Below are 23174 nucleotides of genomic sequence, written 5' to 3' on the forward strand. Positions count from 1 at the left end.
ACTCATCAGAAACTATCATCAGGCACCATGCTGCCCACTAGGGACCACAGTCCTCAGGATAGTAAAGTAAGAAATATAAAATACAAAGTGACGATGGGATGTGGAAGTAGAAATCACTGGCTTAGGGAAAAGGTGAAACTTCTACAGAACAACCAAGAGGTAATCCTGGGTTCAGACTTAGCTAAAAACAGCTACACAAACGATTGGCAACATCAGTTTGCAATTGTGGAGGGCTTAGTTCAGCAGGCATCGCAATCCTGCAAAGTATGTAAAAGTTTCAAATGATGTCATTCATTTGATAGTCCCACACCCTGCATGTCATGTGTTCTAATGTTCGCCCCATTTTACAGAGGAAGGTCACGTCGATCACTCAAGGTCACAGAGCTGGTCAACGTCTGGACCAGATTGTGAACTTGCATGTTCTCCATCTCTGTGTTGCGCCAGGCAAAGGCATCTGAAGAAGTATGGAGGCAAATGATAGAAGACTCTGAGAAAACTGATGAGCACCTGAGAAGGCCAAGCAGCCAACACAAGATGAAAAAAGCAAACAGAACAACAACTCAGGAACTACGTCCACATCACAGGCAGCCAAAGTCCAGACCCTAGGCCAGCACAGGGCTACTGGTCTGCATTATAGCTAGCCAAAGCATGGCAGGACACTAGTCCACACCACCGGCCAAATGAAAGTGATGTTATCACTAAGAGATGGCAGATACAATCTTTCCACACAGGGGAGAGTCATCCTTTCCTCCCCATCTACAGAGTAAGGCCCTGTAGGCTAATTCAGGGTTTCATCCTCAATTCCAGCCCTGGCTGACCTGGTCCACACTTTCCAGGGTTAGGAAGGAAGGATGACTCCTCCATTATGTGGCCTGGTCCCTCTTCCTCTCCAGATCCATATCAATTCCCAAGGCAACCCTATAGCCCTGGAAGTCTCTACAGAGCGGAGAATGTCGTTGAGGAGGTCAAGACCCAGACCACCTTGAATTCTATATGACATTCAGGGACAAGGAGAGTGAAACGGATGCTCTCTGCATACACAGAGGTAGAAGACTCCAAGGTTGAGGGAGTGGAAAGTTGGAGTGTTTTAAACCTATCCCTCCTCTCAGAAGGTTCCTGACTGGCTGGCCTCTGTTGGCTAGTGAACGTGATGCTGTATTTCTCACATTGACAGTGGGGATCACAAAGAGTTCTGACCACTAAGAATCTCACCAGTTCTCATCCTCGGCTGGCTCCTTCTCTTATCATGTTCCAAGAGCTAGTTTATAATGAAAGCTAGTCGCTGTCTTAGTTAGGGTTCTATTGCTGAGAAGAGACACCAAGAGACCATGGCTACTTTTATAAAAGAAAACATTTAATTGGGGACTGGCTTTCAGGTTCAGGGGTTTTCAGTCCATTATCGTCATGGCAGGAAGCATGGTGGCATGCTGCAGGCAGACACAATGCTGGAAGAGGAGTTCTGCACACAGATCCTCAGACAACAGGAAGAGAGAGTGAGCCACTGGGCCTGGCTTGAGCTTCTGAAACCTCAGAGCCCGCCTCAAGTGACACACTTCCTCCAACAAGGCCACACCTCCTAATAGTGCCACTCCCTCTGGGTCTATGGGGGCCAATTACATTCCGACCACCACAGTCACCTACTTGAATGTTCCCTTCCTCACTTGCTATGCAGATACACACTTCCTCGGGAAACTCTCTGCCAGCCACTGGGGGATGATATGTGCCACAGAGACTGATGGAGCTATAACCACATTTCATCAGCCATGTATTAAGGGGCCTACTCCGAAGTAACCCCTACAGCCTTTAGTTAAGATTCCCTAAGAAGAATTACTGTTGAAACATGCTTCCTAGTATTTGGAAAACATTATCAGCCTGTGAAACTACATAGGAAAAAAACCCAGTAATTACCTCTGCAGAAACTGTCGGGTATTATTCCTTAATTCTTACCTTTAAACACACAGGGTTGCAGACTAGCCACTGTCATGACTGCCCTCAGCCAGCCAATCACTGAGCTCCTGGGTACATAACAAGATAAAATAGAGACAGGCAGCTGTGGTTCAGAGGAAAGTCTAGTGGTATCAGAGGTTAGGAGTAGCAGCTCCCATGACTGCCTTAAAAAAAAAAAAAAAAAAGAATTGACTACATTACTGACATTGTGGCTAGAGACTGTAGCCTTGCTGAGCAGCATGGTGCCTGATGCATAGTTTCTGAGAAGTGGGTGAGTAAATAAGAGAGAGAACAGTACTGATTACTGAAGAGCAGGGGTGTGTGTGTGTGTGTGTGTGTGTGTGTGTGTGTGTGTGTGTGTGTGTATGGTGTCCTTTTTCCAGTACTCATTACTGAAGAGCTGGTGTGTGTGTGTGTGTGTGTGTGTGTGTTATGTCCTCTTCCCTTCCCAGTATTGATTACTGAAGAGCAGGTGTGTGTGTGTGTGTGTGTGTGTGTGTGTGTGTGTGTGTGTGTGTTGTGCCCTTTTTCCAGTACTGATTACTGAAGAGCAGGTGTGTGTGTGTGTCCTCTTCCTAGTACTGATTACTGAAGAGCAGGTGTGTGTGAGTGTGCATGTGTACGCATGTGTGTGTGTGTGTGTGGCCTCATCCCAGCTCTAAACATGTCATCCTACATCCTCCCATCCACCTCATAGGGCTGAAGGGACAGGCTTTGACAGGTGAGAAGCTGGCCTCAGGTGACAGGCTCCAGGTGAATCCTACCAGGTGCTAGCTGACACAAACTCACATGTCACTCAAGACTGTTTCCTGCCTTCCAGTTCGTAATGAGGGCAGCAAGTGTCTTTACAGGCGCCCTCTTCTTCCATAAAGTTTCCTTCTACCCTCTTTAAGAATTGCCTTGCTGGGCGGTGGTGGCGCACGCCTTTAATCCCAGCACTCGGGAGGCAGAGCCAGGCGGATCTCTGTGAGTTCGAGGCCAGCCTGGGCTACCAAGTGAGTCCCAGGAAAGGCGCAAAGCTACACAGAGAAACCCTGTCTCAAAAACCAAAAAAAAAAAAAAAAAAAAAAAAAAAAAAAGAATTGCCTTTGCCCCAAAGAAACCAAGAAACTCCTAAAAATCGACTTTTCTTCCTCGTTAAGGAACATCTAAAGCTACTACACTTATACCCATTTCTTTACATATTACTGGGAAATCCTGGCTTTTCTTTTCAGAAAAAGCCAATTGTGTCTTACACAACTGAAACACACAGGACCTGTTTCATAAGTAACAGAAAGAGATAAAATGATTCAAATGAACGCAACTATTTCAAATATTATGCAAATGAGAGCAAAACCTTAAAAGCAATAAGGCGCTAATGTGTTTAAAATTAGGTACTACTGTTTTTCTCTTTAGAATGATTTTTCTCAAAAAAACAGTACAAATAAGAAAACAAAATGTTTCAGAGAAAACCCTGTCTTGAAAAACCAAAAAAAAAAAAAAAAAGAAAAGAAAAGAAAAGAAAATGTTTAAGATCGTGTCTATGTGATGATGCCACAAGAAAAACTCAGCCGTCATTCTGAGTGTGCAAAGCCAGGCATGTATTCTTTCAAACATCTAGCTACGATGTCTGGAGAGATCATAAAATTTCAATTATGTAAACAGAATCTTGGTTTCTACAAAACAAACTTTATAAATAAGCCTTTAATTTGCATACGTGTACTTTGTAAAAGAACACCAATTCATATGACTTTTGACCCAAGGGTAAAGTTCCATCAAAGTTAAAAGAAATTTTACAGGAAAAAAAAAAAAAAAAGAAAGAAAGAAACTTTAAAAGATCAATACTTTTTCCCCCCAAATCTTAAGTGTTTGTATTTTAAAATAATGTGGCAAATTGTAGAGTTCTGATATCCTAAAATAAAAGTTCTGATATCCTAAATATAAAAGCAACATCTGACTCCACCAAAGAATACATTTTCTTTTATTTGTGTTTTTGGCTGCTGAATGACTTCCTGCAGCAAGATCTATCAATTGGTATGCAGAAATGTAGCCAGGGCACCCATAAATACCGAGGCAGTGAAAGCTGTCATTAACCCTTCAGTGTGTCTCTGTGCGAGTTCCGCTGAGTCCTCTGGCTGAATGACATCTGCATTGCCCTCTGGCCCACGCCCCAAATCCTCCACTGCTGACACATTCATCTGATGTTCCTCACACTGGCTGTTTCTCAGGAGGGAGGCCAATTAATTTTCGCTGCAAAGCCGGAAAGACAGAGCTAAGCAAAACCAAAAAGGAACCCTAGTAACGCCACAGGCCAGGAGTGACTTGGGGGCAGAGCACCGGCCTGGTGTGCGAGAGGCCTGGGCTTCCACAATTACGGCGATACGAGTGTGACACCCTCACTTGGCTACTTTAAAATCCCACACTTTGGGCCCTAACATTTACGAATCAGTCCAGAAGCACATTTTCTTGGCTGGAGGTAATTAGATGTGCCTCTTTGTTTTCACGCAGTCCCAGGCCTGAAGGCACTGCGTCTAAAGTGGATCAGGCAGTTTCAATCATATAGCATGGAAACTAAATCAGCCCAATAACAAATGTTTTTCGAAGCACCTACTGTGTGAAAGGGCATCATGATGAGTAACATAGAGCGTCCCTCAGTGAGACAACAGCTTTTGGTCAAGACGTACTGTTAATGGGAAACAAAGGGACAGCTACAGGGTAACTTTAACTAAAATCCACTCTTCCCAATCTACCCTGTTACAAATCCCACCTTCAGAGTTCGGTATCATTCTTTACCTTAGGCATGCAGTACGCAATTCTTTTTTTTTTTTTTTTTTTTTTTTTTTTTTGGTTTTTCGAGACAGGGTTTCTCTGTGTAGCTTTGTGCCTTTCCTGGAACTCACTTGGTAGCCCAGGCTGGCCTCGAACTCACAGAGATCCGCCTGCCTCTGCCTCCCAAGTGCTGGGATTAAAGGCGTGCGCCACCACCGCCCGGCATCAGTACGCAATTCTTAATGCTGCACTCTCTCCCACAAATGTCAGAATGTAAAACCGTATCTCTAATGGAAATGTCTGTGGGAGAGTTTGATCTAAATTTCTTAGCTTCTACAGGGTGGAAAAAAAAATTTTGAGGAACCAGCAACATATGCCATATGTAGAAGCCCCGGCCTCACACAAACTCTTTCAGAGCAGTTTTCTTAGAGCTCTCTCGTCACATGCAAAACAATGGGTTGCCAAAGAGGAGAGAGACTAGAGGATCTTTCAGAAAGCTGTTATTTGACTTCAACGTTAGAATGTGGATGGTAAGTCATGACTAGGTGTGGAACTAGGTGTGGCACACAGGCTGAAGGAGAAAATGTCTTTGATCACTGTTTTAAACTCTCATCTTTTTGTTAAAGAAAATGCACATATATGTATGTATGTATGTATGTATACGCGCGCGCACACGCGCACACACACACACACACACACGAATGTCACTTAAGTTGGAGACAGAACTGGGTTCATTTGGGGGTTACATCACTGGGGAATCATATCCCCATATCTTCTCATCTCTCCCCAGCTGGCTCAGCTGCCCACACCTCTCTACGGCTAGATCAGCAAGGTCCCATGCTTTCTCCTTGGTATCACTTCCGTACCAGGACTTCTCCTGACACACCCCTCGATTACAGAGCTAGTGATAGATTGCTGCATACGGGGTGCAACAAAGCGGAACCACTGAATGTATGTGCTCTTCAGATAACACAGACGAGAACTCTACACAGCCATAAAACCGCTGAGCATTGTGTTAGGTCATTACGGGCGTGAGTCACTCGGTGGCTCATGCCTGTAATCTCAACTCTCAGGAGGCAGAGACAGGAGGATCGGGAGTTCAGGGCCAGCCTCAGCTACATACTGAGTCCAAAGGCAGCCTGGCTGTAACAGGCTGTGTCTCCGAAATAATAAAATAAAAATAAGTAAATAAGCAAATATATATACATATGCATATGTGTATATATGTGTGTGTATATAAATATATATGCTTATTTTTATTTTATTATTTCAGAGACACAGTCTCTTACTATATATATGTATATATACAAACATACATATATATGTGTATATATATATATATATATTTCATTCATTCTTTCAGTAATTAACTGATTGGCTTCTACCTAAGCCCTGCAATCTTAAAACTCAAAGTCAACTTATATTTTAGAAGAGGGTGAGAAAGAGACATGATTTTAAAAAAAAAAAATGTTGTCTTTATGAATAGAGACAACATCTGAGATAGTTTATAAAATCTCTACAAGACTTAAGTGAACTCCACCCAGCACTAAGAAATTTACACTTCAGTGGCAGAGATAACAAAAGCAGAGATAATGAAACACAGAGACAAACAAAGCCAGGATGAAGGCTGAGTACTTAGAACCAAGAAACAGGGGATGGGAGACCGCATGGGGGTCGACGAGGGACGGCGTATCAGCGATATCTGCAGGAGTTTGCAATAGGCTCGGAAGAAGGAAGAGTCGCTGAGAAAGAGAGGCAGGTGCGCTGGAAGCAATGGTCTAAACCACAGCAGCCACAAAAATCAGGACTTAACAGACACCAGCACCCCACCCCACACTGCCCATCCTTCCCATCCCTCAACTCCAGAGGGGCAGTCACACTAAGTACTCCAGCTAGAATCGGCTGCTTAGAGACGGCCCTCCTTCCTTAAGCTCCAGGACAGAGTCCTTCATATTGAATCACTACAGCCACGTCTACACCCAAATCCTGGGAAGGTCTGCAGCACCCTCTCCATCCTCCTCCGCTTCCCAGCACGCTGCCAGCTGCAGATCTGCTCTCTCCATGATGAGTTCCAGGTGAATCAAGATCTTTCAGATGCTTAGGGAATTCCTCACAGGACAGTCACTCCATGCCCTTCCACCCTAGTGTCTGTGCCCCAGAAACCTCTCCTGCCTTTCCTGCAGCTGCATGGGCCAGACTTCCCACAGCTTCGCCACCTCCTCTGCGAAGTGTCCTTCCACAGTTTTGCACACACTTCAATAAAGCCACCCTCTACAAGCATCCTGTTTCAAGGGACCCCATCCTGGGAAAGGGGTGCATCCTGCCCTGATCTAATACATACCCTCCTGTATTTAGCAGAGGAGGGCTGCTCAACTAATGCTGATGAGGCCTAACAGACTAGACCTAGATCTGGGGGTGATTAAACATGAAATGGACCAAGGGAACAGTAGATGTCTTTCTAAGAATGTAGCAGTGGAAGAGAACAGAGTCTGAAGAGGAATGGCCGGACCATTATCTCACACCTCCTCTCTCCACTTCCCAAATGGCATGACAATCCAGGATGAGAAATCACCAAGTCAACTACAGGAGACAGATGGCAAACCTAAAGCTTTCAACCACCTACCATCTAACCTAACTAGGAAGTCAAACCCACCAATCAACTATCCATATCAAACCAATCCATCTGAACCCTGAGTTCTTCCTCATAGCTCCCATGTCTGGAACCACTTTCCCTTGGCAGAGTTTGAACCATAGATAATACAAGAAGATAAAAACTTAAAAAACAAACAAAGAAAAAACTACTATACAAACCATTTGGTGAGTGAGAAGCGCTAAAGAGATGCATTCATCGAGAGCTTCTACGTTCTACCACGAAAGCTATTGCTATCACTTTTTAAGGGGCTTGGCGAGGGGGCTGAGTGCCAATGCATGAATGAAGGTCAGATACCGTGTAGAATATTCTCTCCTTCCATCGCGTGGGTCCCGGGGATCGAACTCGGTTCCTCAGGCTCGGTGGCAGATGCCTTTACCCAGTGGTCCATCCCGTCTGTCCTGTTTCTATCACTTTTTAAATCAAGAAGAAATGATGCTGAGTCAACTCACTGACTAACTGGAGGTGGGGAAGGACGTGTGGAGACTGTCAGGGACAGTCCTCTGCAGTGCCAGGCACTTGCAGTGATAACCGTCTCCGCTAGGGCACTTCGGCAACTGCGGCCTAGATGAGATTTCTGCTGAAATGGAGAGGACAAGTTTTGCCCATGGGTTCATTCACCAGCACGCCTTTTATTTCCGGTGGCCATGACGTAAGCCAATGAGACAGACACCATGGGAAGTTTACCATTTTCAATTCCCCACATGGGACCTCGGTTCTGCAAAAGGAGGTCCACCTGGTACCTAAGTACCAAACAGCTTCAAGATCCACCTGAACTAATGTTTATAAAGCTCTAGAACACAGTCTCCCAGAAGGCTTGACTTCACACATGTAGGGGAAACATCTATGATACCATCATCTAGTTAAAATGTTTGAGTTTCATTGCTTGCAATCAGCCTTGGATAACGTCAGGGCCTCATGGCAAAGTCATTTTCCTGCTCCGAATTGTAAAGCCAAGAGAAACTCCACAGAAAACACTAATACCGACTATGCTTTAAACTACAACTATCGGAGGAGTGAGGCGGACTGAAGAAATATATCAGTCAAGAGCTTTGACACTACAAGATTCGAGGCAGAGGTTGCAGTTACAATCTTCATCGTCCCCCACAGCTGGAAATTAGCATTACTTTGTAATAGCCTCTAAAGCACTGTCAGCCTACCTCGGTAACCCCCAAGAAGGCTTATCATTCTGTCATTATCATTTATATGACATAAACGTAAGGCATGGTAAAGCATTTCCTGACACAAAAGTTACTGTACTCCACATTCAAATTATAGTTCAATAAAGAACAACCAAAACTTGGCAGAACCTGCTTAAATACTTGTTGCTTGAAAAAAAAATCGGTTGTCTACTATCTACACTAAAGTATCAATCTAAATACTGGAGGGTAAGGTAAGAAGAGGCAGAGGTAGTTAACTACACCTGCTGTTTTACTTCATGGAACAAACCTGAATCACATCGGTCACTAAACGCAAAGCCTACTGCCAGGCTCTGAAGACGAACCTATGATGCCTAATCATGTAACAGAGGCTAGACCAAATTAGATTTTCTTTCTAAACTGAAATCTGATGGCGCCAAGCAGTTACAGTGAGCCTCTTGCTTAGGTCAACTTCTAATTCCGGCTTGATGCTCGCTTGAGTACCTCGCTAGGGCAGACATGAATATTTTCCTAAGAAACTGATTGTGTTGATTTGAGTGTAACTTTTTAACGCCGCTCCCATGGATGGTACTCCTACGTAACGGTCACTTACTATTCCAGTCCCACCAAACAGCCGCATCCTACATCTTGTGCCCGGCAGCGGCCAGGTACAGAGCCTTACTTAACTTGCACAAGTCTGGTAAATCAGAAACTTGGGCTTAACAGTGTGAGGCGCCAAGGAGGTCAACCTGTGCGCACTTTTCTCTCCTCTTTGAAAAGGAATACTGTCTGCTCTCTCCCCAAAGATGAGTACCTGGCAAATCGCTCTGTCAGAACGAAAGGTCGAGGCTAAGTCTTGGCGTGAGATCCCAAGTTTGTCCTAGACCCGGGTGTTATCAAATTCCTTTGATTTAAATGATTCGGGGTAAAATCTGAGAGGAAGGAAACGCCACACCCAACTCCTAAATTTACTTTGTAAAGTGTTTGGAGGCCGTGGGGAGGAACAGTTTGACATCCAGGAGGCCTGGTGGAAATGAGCCACCGTCCTCCGCCCGGCGTCGCCCCGCGTCCCTGCCCCGCGCTCGCCGCTCCAGCCCTTTTGTTTGCGTCACTGCGGGCCGATGCCGGGCTGCGGGCGGGACCGGCGTGCGGTGTAGCCTGCGGCCTCCGCGGAACCGGATCAGGTGTGTCGTGAACCCGGGAGCAGGGACCCCGAAACACCGCCCCGTAGCGGGCACAGGAAAAGCCCTGAAGTTGCTTCTGAGCCGCGGCTTCCGAGCAGAGGCGTCCGCCCCGGATCCCCGCGCCCCGGCCCCGGGCACTCACCGATGTCTCCATCCTCATCGTCGTCCTCTTCCAGCTCCATGTTCAGCAGGACGTTCCTAGTCATCATCTGCATGTCTCCCCCAGACCGACGCTCGGCGCTACTCGGCTCCGCTCGGCTCCGCTCGGCTCGGGCCGCAAGCTCCGCTCAGCCCTCTCGGCGGCACAGCCTACTGCACTCCGCCCGCGCTCTGCTTCACCAGCCGCGCAGCCAGCGACTGAGCATGCTCAGAGAGACGCCGCCACTCCCGCCCCAGATCAAACCGCCCCGGCTTCGGGGCGCCCAGGAGGAAGTGGGGGGTGGGGGGAGGCTGGGTTTGCCCTGCTGCGCCTGCGGGACGCGCTGCAGCTGCAGACGCAGGCCGACTCCTCGGAGGAGCTCGCAAGGGCTTTAAACTGTTCTGCAGAATGGCAAGGCGACAGAATGTGCCAGCTTGCTGCGGAGCAGCGGACACGTGCGCAAGGAGAGCAATCGCAAGGAGTGGTCGCGGGGTGCAGCGGGTGCTGGCGATGCAAATCAGACCTCAAAGCCAGGGACTAGGCCGAACGCGTCACAGTTACGTGTAAACTCTTGGAATAGGGCAATGTGGGAAAGCACGGTACCAGGAAGAACAAAGAAACGAAAGGGGAAAAAATGAAGGCAGGGAGTGAAGGAATGCCTCCCTGAAAACTCAAGGACTCTGGGGCGCAGAAACGAAGGGAGTTCGCTCCCAACACGCTGGGAAGCAGAACTGCAGGGCCCTTGGGTGGCCCGTCTGCAGAGCTGCTGTCAAGGACGCTGGTGACAAGTCGTTTCTCCGCAGTGCCGGGATGGAGCTCACTCTCTGGTGGAGCACTTGCCTCCTGAGCCCATTCCTGTCATATGGCCCAGCACTGCTCAATGACGCCAACTGGACTTCGTATTTTATTCTCTCATATACTTACTCTTCCTCCTCTTTCCCTTCTCAGATGCTGGGAATCCAGCCCAGCACCCCTGGCATGCTAGGAGAGCACGCTACACCGACCTATATTCATAGTTATTTTTAATGTTCTCACGGGAAAGAAAAAAAAAAAAACATTGAGATCAATATTAACGTAGGAATGTAACCACGAATATGCACTAAAAGACAGTACGTATTACTCTTCAGAAAATGACCAGGAAACACTATCCCTGCTTCTTAGGTTACAGTTTTAGTAAAGAAGACTACTTCTAACATAAAAGTAAATGCAGAGCTCTGGAGATAATTGAGATGAGAAGAAAGAGACAGACAGACAGACAGCCATGACCTGTAGTGCTGTTTATGGCCGTATGGCCTGTAATCCCAACTAGACCTCTAATTCCAGCGCTCTGGAGACTGAAGCAGGGGGTTTTGAAGCAAGACTGGTTGGTCTTCAGGACAGAGAGGGAGGGGGGAGGGGGAGGGGTGCCTTCACTGAACTCTCAGCTCCAGATGTGTTTGGGTTACACAAGCACTTTCCACGTTCTTCGTTGAGCAAATGCTTAACTTGGGGCTTTTTACGTGCTGCATACACTTCTAAATGTTGTACACTCATCATTTCACCTCAAGCCCACAGTTGTCACCCTCTTTCCCTTGAGTCCCAAACCAGTGGGCAAGCATCTGGTCTGAAGCCACACAGACAGTCTGTGTTAGGGGGGGTCTGTGCTGTGAGCTCCTCATAAACTGCTTCCAGTGGCACTTCCTTACCACAACTTCCAAGCCTCCAAGTCTCATCACTGACCTGCCACAGTTCTCAGCAAACGTTTTGGGTTTTCTGACCCGGGACTTTGCTCAGAGCTAATTTATAGTTAGAAAAGTTCTGGGTTTGATCCTGAGATAAGTTTCAGTGAGTCATTTGGAATTTTTCACAGATTTTAGAGATTCCATTTCTGTCTTTCTTGATGAATGTTGCAAACATGGCTAGTCTTTTATGTAGATATGGCTTTTGCCACAAGGAAATTGAATTATTTACTTAGGCCAGCTGTGAGCCTATTATTAGCTATTAGAGGGCTGAAGATGGAAGCCAGTGAAGTACCAATATCCACCCATTTCATCCGTTAATGCATTCCCTACAGTTCTTCTCATGCATTGGTTTTTCAACTGATCAATATATGCTGCAAAAATAATCCAAAGAATAGGCCTATTTAGGAGCCACACCGTTGACCCTAAAAAATGGTCTGTGTTATATATAGTTTGTGAGAGAAAGTGCTCACACAATTGTGTGGCCAGCGTATTTGTAGCTTTTCCAAGTGAGGAGTCGCAGACCGAGTTATTTTCTCCCCTCTTCGTCTTCAGCCATAAGGACGCTTTGTTGGCCCAGCTTGTGAATGTTGGTACTTCACTGGCTCCTGTCTTCAGCCCTCTTCTCCTTCCCCGTAGAACTGATGCCGTTCTACAATTTTAACTATCTAGCACAAGAAACAAGAGGTCTGTGGGCATTCAATCAGTGTGCCTCTATATCCCGAAGCTCCTGATACCTGGCTTTGAAAGCCCTACAGTTGCCATCTTGAATTTCTTTTTTTTTTGTTTTGTTTTGTTTTGTTGTTGTTGTTGTTTTTGAGACAAGGTTTCTCTGTGTAGCCCCAGATATCCTGGAACTCACTCTGTAGACCAGGCTGGCCTCCAACGCAGAGATCTGCCTGCCTCTGCCTCCCCAGTGCTGGGATTTAAAGGCGTGCACTATCACCACCCGGCTTGAATGTCTTAATAACATTGTCTTTGAAATTTTATCTTGTCAGTGAGGTCAGATGGAACAATGCCTCCATTTATGTGTGATTCCACTTCCTATCACTTCCCTGTCTGTCTGTGAAATGAGCTCTCAGCATCTCAGCAGTCAGCTGTCTTCTTGGACACCCCTGCCCTGCCTGTCGTCCTTAGCATACATGAGACCACCATGGAAGTCTGGGTACAGGCATAAGGATCCAAGTCACGGTGAGGCATGGTGGCAGCTGTCCCTCACCTGGACTGCCAGTACCACAATCAAATCACCCAGACTAAGGAGTAAGGAATGTCTCACTCATGTCCAGGCACAGAGGTCACCATCTCAGGCATATGGATTGCAGGGAAAAGCCAGGAGAGATACCTGCCTTGGCTTCTGTCCCTTGTCAAAGTACGGTTTGTCAGACCAGCACCTGATGGAATGGAGACCCCACAGCTAGGCCTTATATGCTCTTTGAACAGAAGACTATTATTTTTATATCATTTTATAATTCTAATATTTAAGCTATGCTTTTAATTATTTGTATATGCAGTATCTGTATGTGGATTTGTGCACTTGAGTGCAGTGCCTAAGGAGGCCAGAAGAGGGCATCGGGTCCCTTGGACCTGGAGTTGTAAGCTGTCCCACATGGGTTGCTGTGCTAGTCTTAACCACCGAGCCATCTCTCCAGCACCTTACATTTTTGTCTTGTACCTCTTGTGTGACTTTCTGGAGAGGCATGAGCAAATGTCTCCTTAAATCAGATGAAAAACCAATAACAGCCCCAGTAACAGCTCCATTGGACTCTGGGTATTGGAATTACTCACAGGAGCAGGGATGGCTTACAGGCAGATACATCACTGAAGAGCCCATCCCCCAGCACAGGTGAGGATGAAAGAAAGCTTCATCCCTAGAGCGCTGCTTCCTTGGTGCTCCCTGAATGACCTGTGGGTCGTTCACCAGGTCCGAACCTTCTTCCAGCCGCTCAGACCTGGGAAATCTCTCTTCAGCCACTGTTGCTGTTTGCATAACCTTGGCGGATGGGGCTTCAGAATCTTGTGAGTTTAAGAAATTTCCCGAGACTGAGGAGGCTCACTTCCTGACTTTTAAGGAACCTTTCTCCAGGGAGGGAGGCTTGGCTGCTTTCATTCAGAGGAAACTGCTACAGGACAACACTGACCCCTGAAAATTGTGTAGCTGGAACCAACTGCACCATCTACCTGCAGCCTAGATCCCTGTTCATATTTCCAGTATGTGGGGATATTTGCCTACATATTGGATAGCTCTTATACCTTTCTTACACGGTTGAAATTTAGCAGATTCATTCTAAGTTTATAATCTCTGCCCTCAAACTGCGTGACCCAAGCAAGGAGTGACACAAGCTTCTTACAGAAACCAGTTAAGACTGAAAGACAGACATAATCTCACAAGCAAGGGTTGTTTTGACTCCTGCTTTTCTCTGTCCACCTTAGGCAGCTGTGGTGCTTCGAAAGAAAATGGCCTCCAAAGGGAGTGGCACTATTAGGAGGTGTGGCCTTGTTGGAGGAAGCATGTCACTGTGGGGCAGGCTTTGAGGTCTCTTTTGCTCAAGCTTCCCTCGGTGTGCCTGCCAGTCAACTTCCTGTTGCCTGCAAGATGTAGCACTCTCAGCTCCAGCACCATGTCTGCCTGCAGGCCACCATGCTCCCCGCCATGATGATAATGGACTGAACCTCTGAAACTGTAAGCTGCCACCCAATTAAATGTTTTCTTTATAAGAGTTGAAGTGGTCATAGTGTCTCTTCACAGCAATAGAAACCCTAAGACACCAGCCTATTGTTAAACCCTGCTGTGCCCACTTCCTGGCTACCATAAGCAGAGCCTGTCTTATCTATTGTGGCATTTTAGGGAAGACCTAGAAAAGCTGCAAGATTAATGCATGCAACTACTGTCTGCAGGGCTGTTCTAGGCAGAAAGAAAAGTAAATGCAAACGTTCTCAAGAGATGTAGCAAAGAGGATGTGGCCCAATGGGATGGTGAGCAGGTGCCATTAAAACAGCAGTAAATACACACCAGCCCAGCTTCTGACCGAGTACTTTCTTCGAGAGGCACTGGAACTGTTACTGATACCGTAGAAGGACCATTTATCAGGAGAGATAAAGCAAGAAAGTCTGTGTCTCCTTAAGCAGTACAGTAATGGAAGGGAATTTCTACAAGATTCCAGGTCGAACTCAAGACATTAAGAAGTCCATTAGAGCTGTGTGTGGTGATGTTCCCAAACACTCCAGGAGGCTTCCAGGCCAGCCAGGGGCTACTCAATGAAATCCTGTCTTTAAAAAAAGTGTGTGTGTGTGTGTGTGTGTGTGTGTGTGTGTGTGTGTGTGTGTGTGTGTGTGTTGTGTGCCCCCTACTAGTCAAGGCAGAGTGCTTTACTTTTCACTGTGGTCATCGTGAATACTGTAAATCTCTGAGTTTTATTTTTGTAACTGATATACCTCCACTTTATTCTCTGCTTTTGTGAGACTGACCTTTTTATAATCTGTAGTGGCCATAACACTTAGAATGCTGAAGCAGGAGGATCGTTTGAGCTCAGGAGTTTCATCAGCCTAGGAAACCTAGCAAGATCTAGTTTCAATGAGTTCTTCATAGAATCGAAATCATATCATCTTTGACTTTCTATAACTCCTTATTTCACAGAGTTTAATGTCCTCAGGGTTTATTCATGTCACATTGGATAACATTTTCATTTTTTGAAGGTTAATTGTTCCATTATGTGTATGTCATATCTTCAGGGTTTTTTGGGAGGGGGCGGTTTTGTTTTGTTCTTCTTGTTGTTGTTGTTGCTTGTTTAGGGTTTTCTTTATTTTGTTTCTCAAGACAGGGTCCAACCAGCTCCCAAATAAAGACAGGGAGACTTATTATTAATTATGAATGCTCATCCTTATCTTATGCCTGTCCCACTAGCTCTTTTAACTTAATTTAACCTGTTTCTCTTCATCTATGTTTTGCCTTGGGCCTTTTTATGTTTCTTTTGTATGTCCTACTTTCCTGCTTCCTTCATGTCTGACTGTCTGGCCCATGGCATCTCCCTGTCGTCTCTTTTTCTTTCTTCCCTCAAGCCTAAAAACCTCCTCCTACTTACTCTCCCTGCCCAAAGGTCTTGCCTATACCTCCTCCCTCACTATTGGCCATTCAGCTTTTTATTAGACCAATCAGGTGTCTTAGGCAGACAAGGTAAAACAGCAAAACATCTTTACCTGATTAAACAAATGTAACACATCTTTGCATAGTTAAACAAATATTCCACAATACAGGGTTTCTCTGTATAGCTTTGGCTGTCCTGAAACTATGTAGATCAGGCTGAACTTGAACTCAAGAGATCCAACTGCCTCTGCCTCTCAAGTGCTGGGATCAAAGGTGTGCACCACCACACCCAGTGAGTTTTCTTTTCTTTTCTTTTTTTTTTTTTTAAGATAGGGCTTTCACTAGGTAACCAAGGTTGAACTTGAACTTGCTATGTAGTGTAAGCTGACCTTTAGTTCTGGATTCTCCCACCTTTACTTCAGGACATCTGGGATTACAGGCAAGTGATATCACACCTGGCTTTTGACTTGATATCTTACCTGTTGTGACTAGTGTCAAAATGCACATGTGAGGGCAGGTACTCTCTGGCACAGATTCCATCTCTCTTGGAAATGGACCTAGTATTGGGATTGCTGGACCATGTGGTAATTCTAGTTTTAGTTTTTTGAAGAACCTCCAAGCTGTTTTCCACAGTGGCCTTAACAATTTCCATTGCAAGCCGTAGCTTGAAAAGGTTTTCTTTTCTCCATCCTTGGCAATCCTTTCCTTTTTGCCTTTTTGAATAATATTCATTCTGAAAAAGATGTGAGCTCATTTTAATTGCCTTTTTTAATATTTGGTTTGTAATGTTCAGAATGTTGTCATATACCTACTATCCATTTGCAGGCTTTCTTTTGGTAGATGCCTGTTGAGGTCTTTAGAGCGTTTTCCAGCTTTAGGTCTTACACGTGAGTCTTTTAACCATTTTGAGTTGATCTTTGTATGTGAGATGAGATGTGGATCTGACTCTCATTTGATTCTTCTGCATATGGACATCCTGTTGTCCTAACAGCATTTAGGAGACTGTCATTCCCGGCTGTGTGTTCTTCACACATTTGTCCACAATCAATTGACTGTAAGAATGTGGATTTATCCCAGAGATCTCAACTCTACTCCATTGTCCAATGTGAACTTTTTTGTTTTGTTTTGCTTTGATTTTTTATGACAGAGTCTCAGTAGTTAGTCTCCACTGCCCTGGGGCCCACTATGTAGCCCAGCGTGGTGGTCTGAATGAGAAATGCCCCTTATAAGCTCAGGTACTTGAACACATTGTCCCCGGATGGTTGTGCCTTTGGGAAGGTTTTGGGACCTTGAAAGGGCCGAGCTTGCTGGAGGAAGTATCTCACTGGGGGGTGGGTGTTCACTCCCTTTGCTTCCCATGCGAGTTGAAGATGTGATCTCCCAGCCTCCTGCTCTGTTTCCCAGCTGCCATACCTCCCCCGACATTATAGATTCTCCCTCTGGAACCAAAAGCCAAAATAAACTCTTTCTTCTGTGAATTGCCTTTGGCCACTGTGTTGGCTATTCCTGGTTAACTTGACTACATCTGGAATTAACTAAAACCCCAAAATGGAGGGCACACCTATGAGGGATTTCTGCTTAATTTGAAGTGGGAAGATCCACTTCTAATTCAGATCTTTTGAGATAGGAAGACACATCTTTAGTCTGGATCTAATCTGGGCCACACCTTCTGCTGGAAGCCTATATAGGGACATGGAAGAAGGAATATTTTGCTCTTTGCCTTATTGCCCTCACCTTGCTACCAAGTCCATTCCCTTCATTGACATTAGAGCCTACTTCAGGATTCCAGTGTATACAGAAGATCAGCTGAGACATCCAGCCTTGTAGACTGAACTACTGGATTCTTAGACTTTCATGGCCAGCTATTGTTGGATTAGCTGGACCACAGCCTGTAAGTCATTCCAATAAATTCCCTTTCTACACACACACACACACACACACACACACACACACACACACACACACAGAGAGAGAGAGAGAGAGAGAGAGAGAGAGAGAGAGAGAGATTAATTATGTAAGTTTTGTTACTCTAGAGAGCCCTGACTAATAAAGTCATGCTATTTTATCACAGCAACAGAAAAATAATAATGCAACCAGGATGGCCTCAAACTTGCAGAAAAGTCTCCTGCTTCGACCTACTGTGAACAAGATTGTGGATGTGAGCCATCACACATGATTCTTGTTGAAGGTGACTGTGCTGTTGTTTTCTTTTCTGACTGCTGGGGATTGAACCCTGGGCCTGTGCTTATACATGTTCTACAACTGAGTTAGTGTCAACCTCAGAAAGAATACATCTTTATTAATATATTCAACTCCCAGAATGACATTATTTGTAACTTTATCTCATTTGCTGAGCCTTTATGGCCTATACATCAGAAATATTTATTCCTTGGCCCTTTCAGAGAACATTTACTGACCCCTGGATTATGTTGCCATTCTCCAACTTACTTTATAGAAGATACATTCTACTTTTGATGTGGCAATATTTTTCCTTTTGAATAATCTATAATCTTCTTTATAGACAATGATAAAGAACCACTTATTGATGTGTTGTTTTTTCACTATTTTTAACAATTACATATCTCTCCCTAGAGATTATCATGGAAGAAATCACCAAAGACCTCATATGTTTAGAAAAAAAGTTCATGAAAAGACTCCAGATGAATGTTTTCGCCAGATGTCAAGTGTCCTTTTATTTTTAATGGTTTTGAGTTTCTTGATATAGGCTCTTGCTGTTTGGTCCAGACTGGCTTCTGCTTCAGTTTCTTAAGGGTTGGGATTATAGGACTGTTCTACCTTCTTAAATATTCTCTTCATTGAATCTGGAAAGAAAGTAAAATGATGTTCAATAAAGGAATTATGAGTCAGCCACATTTTTCTTCCCAGAAAACTAACCACAAGACCCCTCACAGTCATGAGTTGGAGGGCTAAGTATTGAGGTGTCTCCCTGCCCCCTTCTGAGCCTTGGGTGGCCTTGAGCCCCATCCTGACGGCATGCATGCAGGAAGGGCTTAGTAGCTTTCTTCTAGTCACTCACCTTTCTGGTGGAGGTTCTGGGTGCTACCTCCAATAATCTTTCCTCCATATGCCGTAGTTGCCAGAGCTCTTCCTGGTACATTCCATTCTTTGTGTCTCCCATGAACTTGTGCTCCTCCACAATGATCTCACTTGCACTTTGTGAGGTAGTTCTTGGCTATGGTTCCTAAGCGCTCCAAGACTCTTCCTGGCAGAAGCATCCACCTTTCTGATATTTATTAACCCTACGCATTCATCTCTGGGTTGTCTCTTTTGGCACCTCGGCTTAAGTATGAAGGGTAAGGAATTGAATGGCAGATGATGCCCACATTGGTGACCAGGCTGTAGAGTTCCAGACTCCTAGAAAAGGAAATCATAGGAACAATGGAAGCTCTGTGTGTCCTCTGTACCCTGATGCACAAGTTCCAGTTCAGTATGTTCTCTGTCTGAGCTGCTATTCCTTGCCCTGCAGCCTCTTGAGTATTACCAGCCTGATAAAGCCAATACCCTGGCCAGCCTGGGTCCCCACTGCCTTGGGGTAAATAAGTAGCAGGAGGCTGGAGACCTGTGAGAAAAGAATATAACCACCTCATTGAAGAGAGACCTGGAGAGAACAGGAAGTGGTTTTTATTGTTTGTTTATGGTTAAAAAACAACAAAATAACATAAAAAGGATCACCTCAACATTTGTGTGTGCAGTTTAAAAACATTGCATACATCCACACTGCTGTGTAATGGATCCCTACAGCTTTTTTTTTTCTTCAGCAAAACTGAAACTCTATGCTGTTTGTGCAATCTCTTCTGCCCTGCACACAACCTTTTCTTTGTGTTTATACTTGTTCTGAATGTAAACAAAGTGACTTCATATAAGTGGGACGATACAGATGGTGTTTGTTTATCTATATTGGCTTATTTTACTTAGCATACTGTCACCAAGGTTCAGAAACTAGTTCAGATAAAACTTCTCTTTTCTCTGGAGAATAGAAACCAAGGTCACTAGCAGGCATGAGACTCTGAAAGTTAACGCAGAAGAAGGAATGGAATAGTTACTGAAGTCTCCTAGAAAGGACATGGGTAGGGAACTGGCAAAGGAAGTCACTAAAACCCCACTCGAGGTCATGGAATTAAAGTGGAACCTGCCAGAACAGTCACGTGGGAAGAGGTTTTGGTGTGGAGATGTCTCCCATCCCCTTGTTTGTCTTAAGGATTTGTTGATTTCTTAATTTTTTTTTTCAAGACAGGGTTTCTCTGTGTAGCTTTGTGCCTTTCCTGGAACTCACTTGGTAGCCCAAGCTGGCCTCGAACTCATAGAGATCCGCCTGCCTCTGCCTCCCGAGTGCTGGGATTAAAGGCGTGCACCACCACCGCCCGGCCCAGGATTTGTTGATTTCTTATACAGCCCACTTCACAGGTGTCTGTGACAAGTAAGTGGGCAGTTGGCCATAACTAGGGTCGAGTTTGACCAGATGAGCTTAGCAGTAGGCAAGAGGTGAAAGGAATTTAGGGAACAAGCAAGGGGCTGTTTTTGCTGATGTGTCTGGGATCCTATGAGGCAAAGCAGAGAGGCTAAGCATGAAAAGATCAGTCAGCTGTAGAATGGGGAGGTAGAACTGTGGAATTGCAGGCGTTATTTCTTCCCTTTGGTTTCTTGCCTTTCCAACTCTTTCTCCCTTCCGTGGTCAGAACATCCTCCTGGTGTAAAAACGAGTGCCATTGCGTCTTTCAAGCCCTCGAGGTCGCTTGTGGGATTGTGGGTAGCAGCTAAACCTTGTCACAACTAGAGGCTTTGGGAACACTTCCAGTGCTTCTACAGCATCTTTAATGCCTTCAGCATCCTCACGTATCTGAAGGCTTTATCCTCCATCACACCTCCATGTTACTGTTTCTGCTTGGGTGGCGTCTCCCCATCTCTACACTTGACTGTCACTTATCCACTGGGTTGCAGCTTAAATTCTGATTCTTTGTAGAAGCCTTCCTTGATCTTCCCTGGCCCATATCGAATGACTCTGATCCACATTGGGAGAGCAGCTTACTTTGACCCCATTCTAGCATTTAATTTGCTTTCTTCATAGTGCTCATTTCATGGCTTATTTATAGCTGAACTATCTGTATGTATGTTCTGTTCAGGAAAGGGACCCTGTGTGAATAGCTCTCCCTAAATATGAAGTAACCATGAGTGAATTGCTTTGTTTTCTTTTTCACTTTTATTAGCCTTTATTAGTTGTACAGACTAATGGATTTCATTGTGACATTTCATACATGTGTACAATATATTCTGATCATCTTTTAATCACGTCTTGTTATATTCTATCCCCCTCCCACGGTTCCCCTCTTTTACTTCCAAACCTTTCTTCCACTTTCAGGTATTATTTCTATTGTTTCTTTAATAATTTCTATAATAATTTAATAATTACATGCATATGCGACCTGTTGAGTCTGTTTAGTGTTGCTATGTAGCCCAAGCTGGCCACTTGGGTTATATAACCAGTTAGGAAGCAGTCATTAATTGCCTGTAGTTCTTTATCTAAGGGTTTGTTTGTTTGTTTTCACACAGGAGCCTCATTTAACCAAGGCTAGCCTTAAACTCACTATGCAGGCAAGTTAGTCTTGAATTTCCAAACATCTATCCTGTCTCTATGTCCCAAGTACTAGTAGTATTAAAAGCTCATAGTACCACACCCAGCCTAAGGTGTTCTTTAAAATTAAAATCATTAATATGTCATAGATGTTTTTTTGAAAGTAATTCCACTTTTTTTCTCAACACTCTTTAGCTTCCAGGATGGCTCATTCATCAGAGTTCCTCCTTGTTTGGTGGCTAAATCTTTAGATGGCTAGCTCTGTACTCTATCTCCTGTCATATATTATCTTAAATATATTGTAATATTCATTCAGCTTCACAGTTTTAAAATAGTGTTCTCTATATCTTGAGATACATCCATATCTCCAACTTGGAAATTTCTTAGGTGCTCTATTTTCTCACCCCTAAACCTCCACTGCACATTCTGGACTTCTTACCTCTAAAAATTACCCAAGTCACCCTCGTATTGTGTCTCACACCTGTGTCTTCATTACAGGTAGCCAACTTGACATAAGCTAAAGTTATCTGAAAGGAGGGAACCTCAACTGAGAAAATTCCTCCATAAAATATAACTGTAGGACATGTTCTTATTTAGTGTTTGGTGGGGGCAGGGCCCAGCCTATGTTGGGTGGGGCCATCCCTGGGCTGGTGGTCCTGAGTTCTAAGAAAGTAGGCTGAGTAAGCCAGTAAGCAGCACCCCTCCATGGCCTCTGCATCAGCTCCTGCCTCCAGGTTCCTGCCCTGACTGCCCTCAGTGATGGACAGAGGTGGGGGGGGTATAAACTGAAATAAACCCTTTATTCCAGTGGGGTTCGTTGGCCATTGTATTTCATCACAGCAATAGCAACAACGTAACCAGTGCTGTTCCCAATGAAAAGTGGGATCCATGCTCTCTCACCCTGGATCTGGGCAGAGTCTGTGATGGCCGTGACCATTATAATACAGAAGAAGATATAACAGGTGACTTCTGAGGCTGCACAGCCAGAAAAAAAAAAAAAATGAGCTTTTCTGCTTCGTCTTCCTCCTCTGTGGGGATGTCCTGCCTTAGAAACCAGTCATCTTTGTGGTATGATTGAGCATTCCTTGGGTATATGTGCCCAAGAGTGGTATGGCTGGGTCTTGAGGTAGATCAATTCCCAGTACAGTTATTGAATGAATACTGCGAATATAACCAATGAATACCACAAATGTAAATAATATCATGAGTATAATTAATGAATATTATGAGTGTAATTAATATCTTGAATTCATGCCACTGAATTGTGAACTTAAAATTGGTTACAATTGCAAATATTATATTCATTTAAAAAAATAAGATGGAATGTAATTACCATACATATGTGAGTATAAATTGAAAAAAGGAAAAAGAAAAAAGAAACCAGTCATCAATGCTATGACGAACCTCAGATGCTGCGGTGGAGAGTTAATGTTTCAGCTGGTAGGTACAGTGAACCATCACTCACCCACATGTAGTCAAATAGGCAGATTCAGACGATTCCAGGCCCCAGTTATGAAGCCTTTCAGCTGAGGAATGAGATGTAGGACAGTGTGGAGGTTTGAAAGAAAAAGACCCCCATAGGCTCATAGGGAGTGGTTCCATTCGGAGGTGTGGCCTTCTTAGACTAGACGTGGGCTTGTTGGAGGAAATGTGTCTCAGTCACTTCCTGCCACCTTCGGATCCAGAGGTAGAACTCTCAGCTACCTCTCCAGAGCCGTGTCTGCCTGCATGCCGCCATGCTTCCCTCCATGACAACAATGGACTGAACCTTTGAACTGTAAGCCAGCCCCAGTTAATTGCTTTCCTTTGTAAGAGTTGCTGTGGTCACAGTGTCAGCAATGGAAACAGCAAGACCCGCAGAGACCATCTTTGCTTTCAGCTGCCTGAGTTCCTGGCTCACAGGAGCCACCGTAAGTAGCAGGTGGTTATGTTTTGTGATAATGTGTTACATAGCTACTTTTCTGGTCCCTGTGACAAA

At 44.8% G+C, this 23174-nt stretch overlaps 1 protein-coding gene across 2 annotated transcripts in view; it reads right to left on the minus strand.

The window, feature by feature from the left end:
- Positions 1-10057, minus strand: part of Ano6 (anoctamin 6) — a 187564-nt gene extending 177507 nt beyond the window's left edge. The window contains exon 1 of one of the 2 annotated variants that reach the window (XM_028869300.2): positions 9811-10057. In XM_028869300.2, the coding sequence (XP_028725133.1) occupies positions 9811-9883 (73 nt within the window). In that variant the 5' untranslated portion in view covers positions 9884-10057. The remainder of the gene's footprint in view (positions 1-9810) is intronic. The other variant, XM_028869301.2, reaches the window with a different exon arrangement.
- Between the last annotated feature and the right edge of the window lie 13117 nt (positions 10058-23174).

Source organism: Peromyscus leucopus, chromosome 20 (assembly GCF_004664715.2).
Source record: "Peromyscus leucopus breed LL Stock chromosome 20, UCI_PerLeu_2.1, whole genome shotgun sequence".
In the NCBI taxonomy this organism is placed as follows: Eukaryota; Metazoa; Chordata; class Mammalia; order Rodentia; family Cricetidae; genus Peromyscus; species Peromyscus leucopus.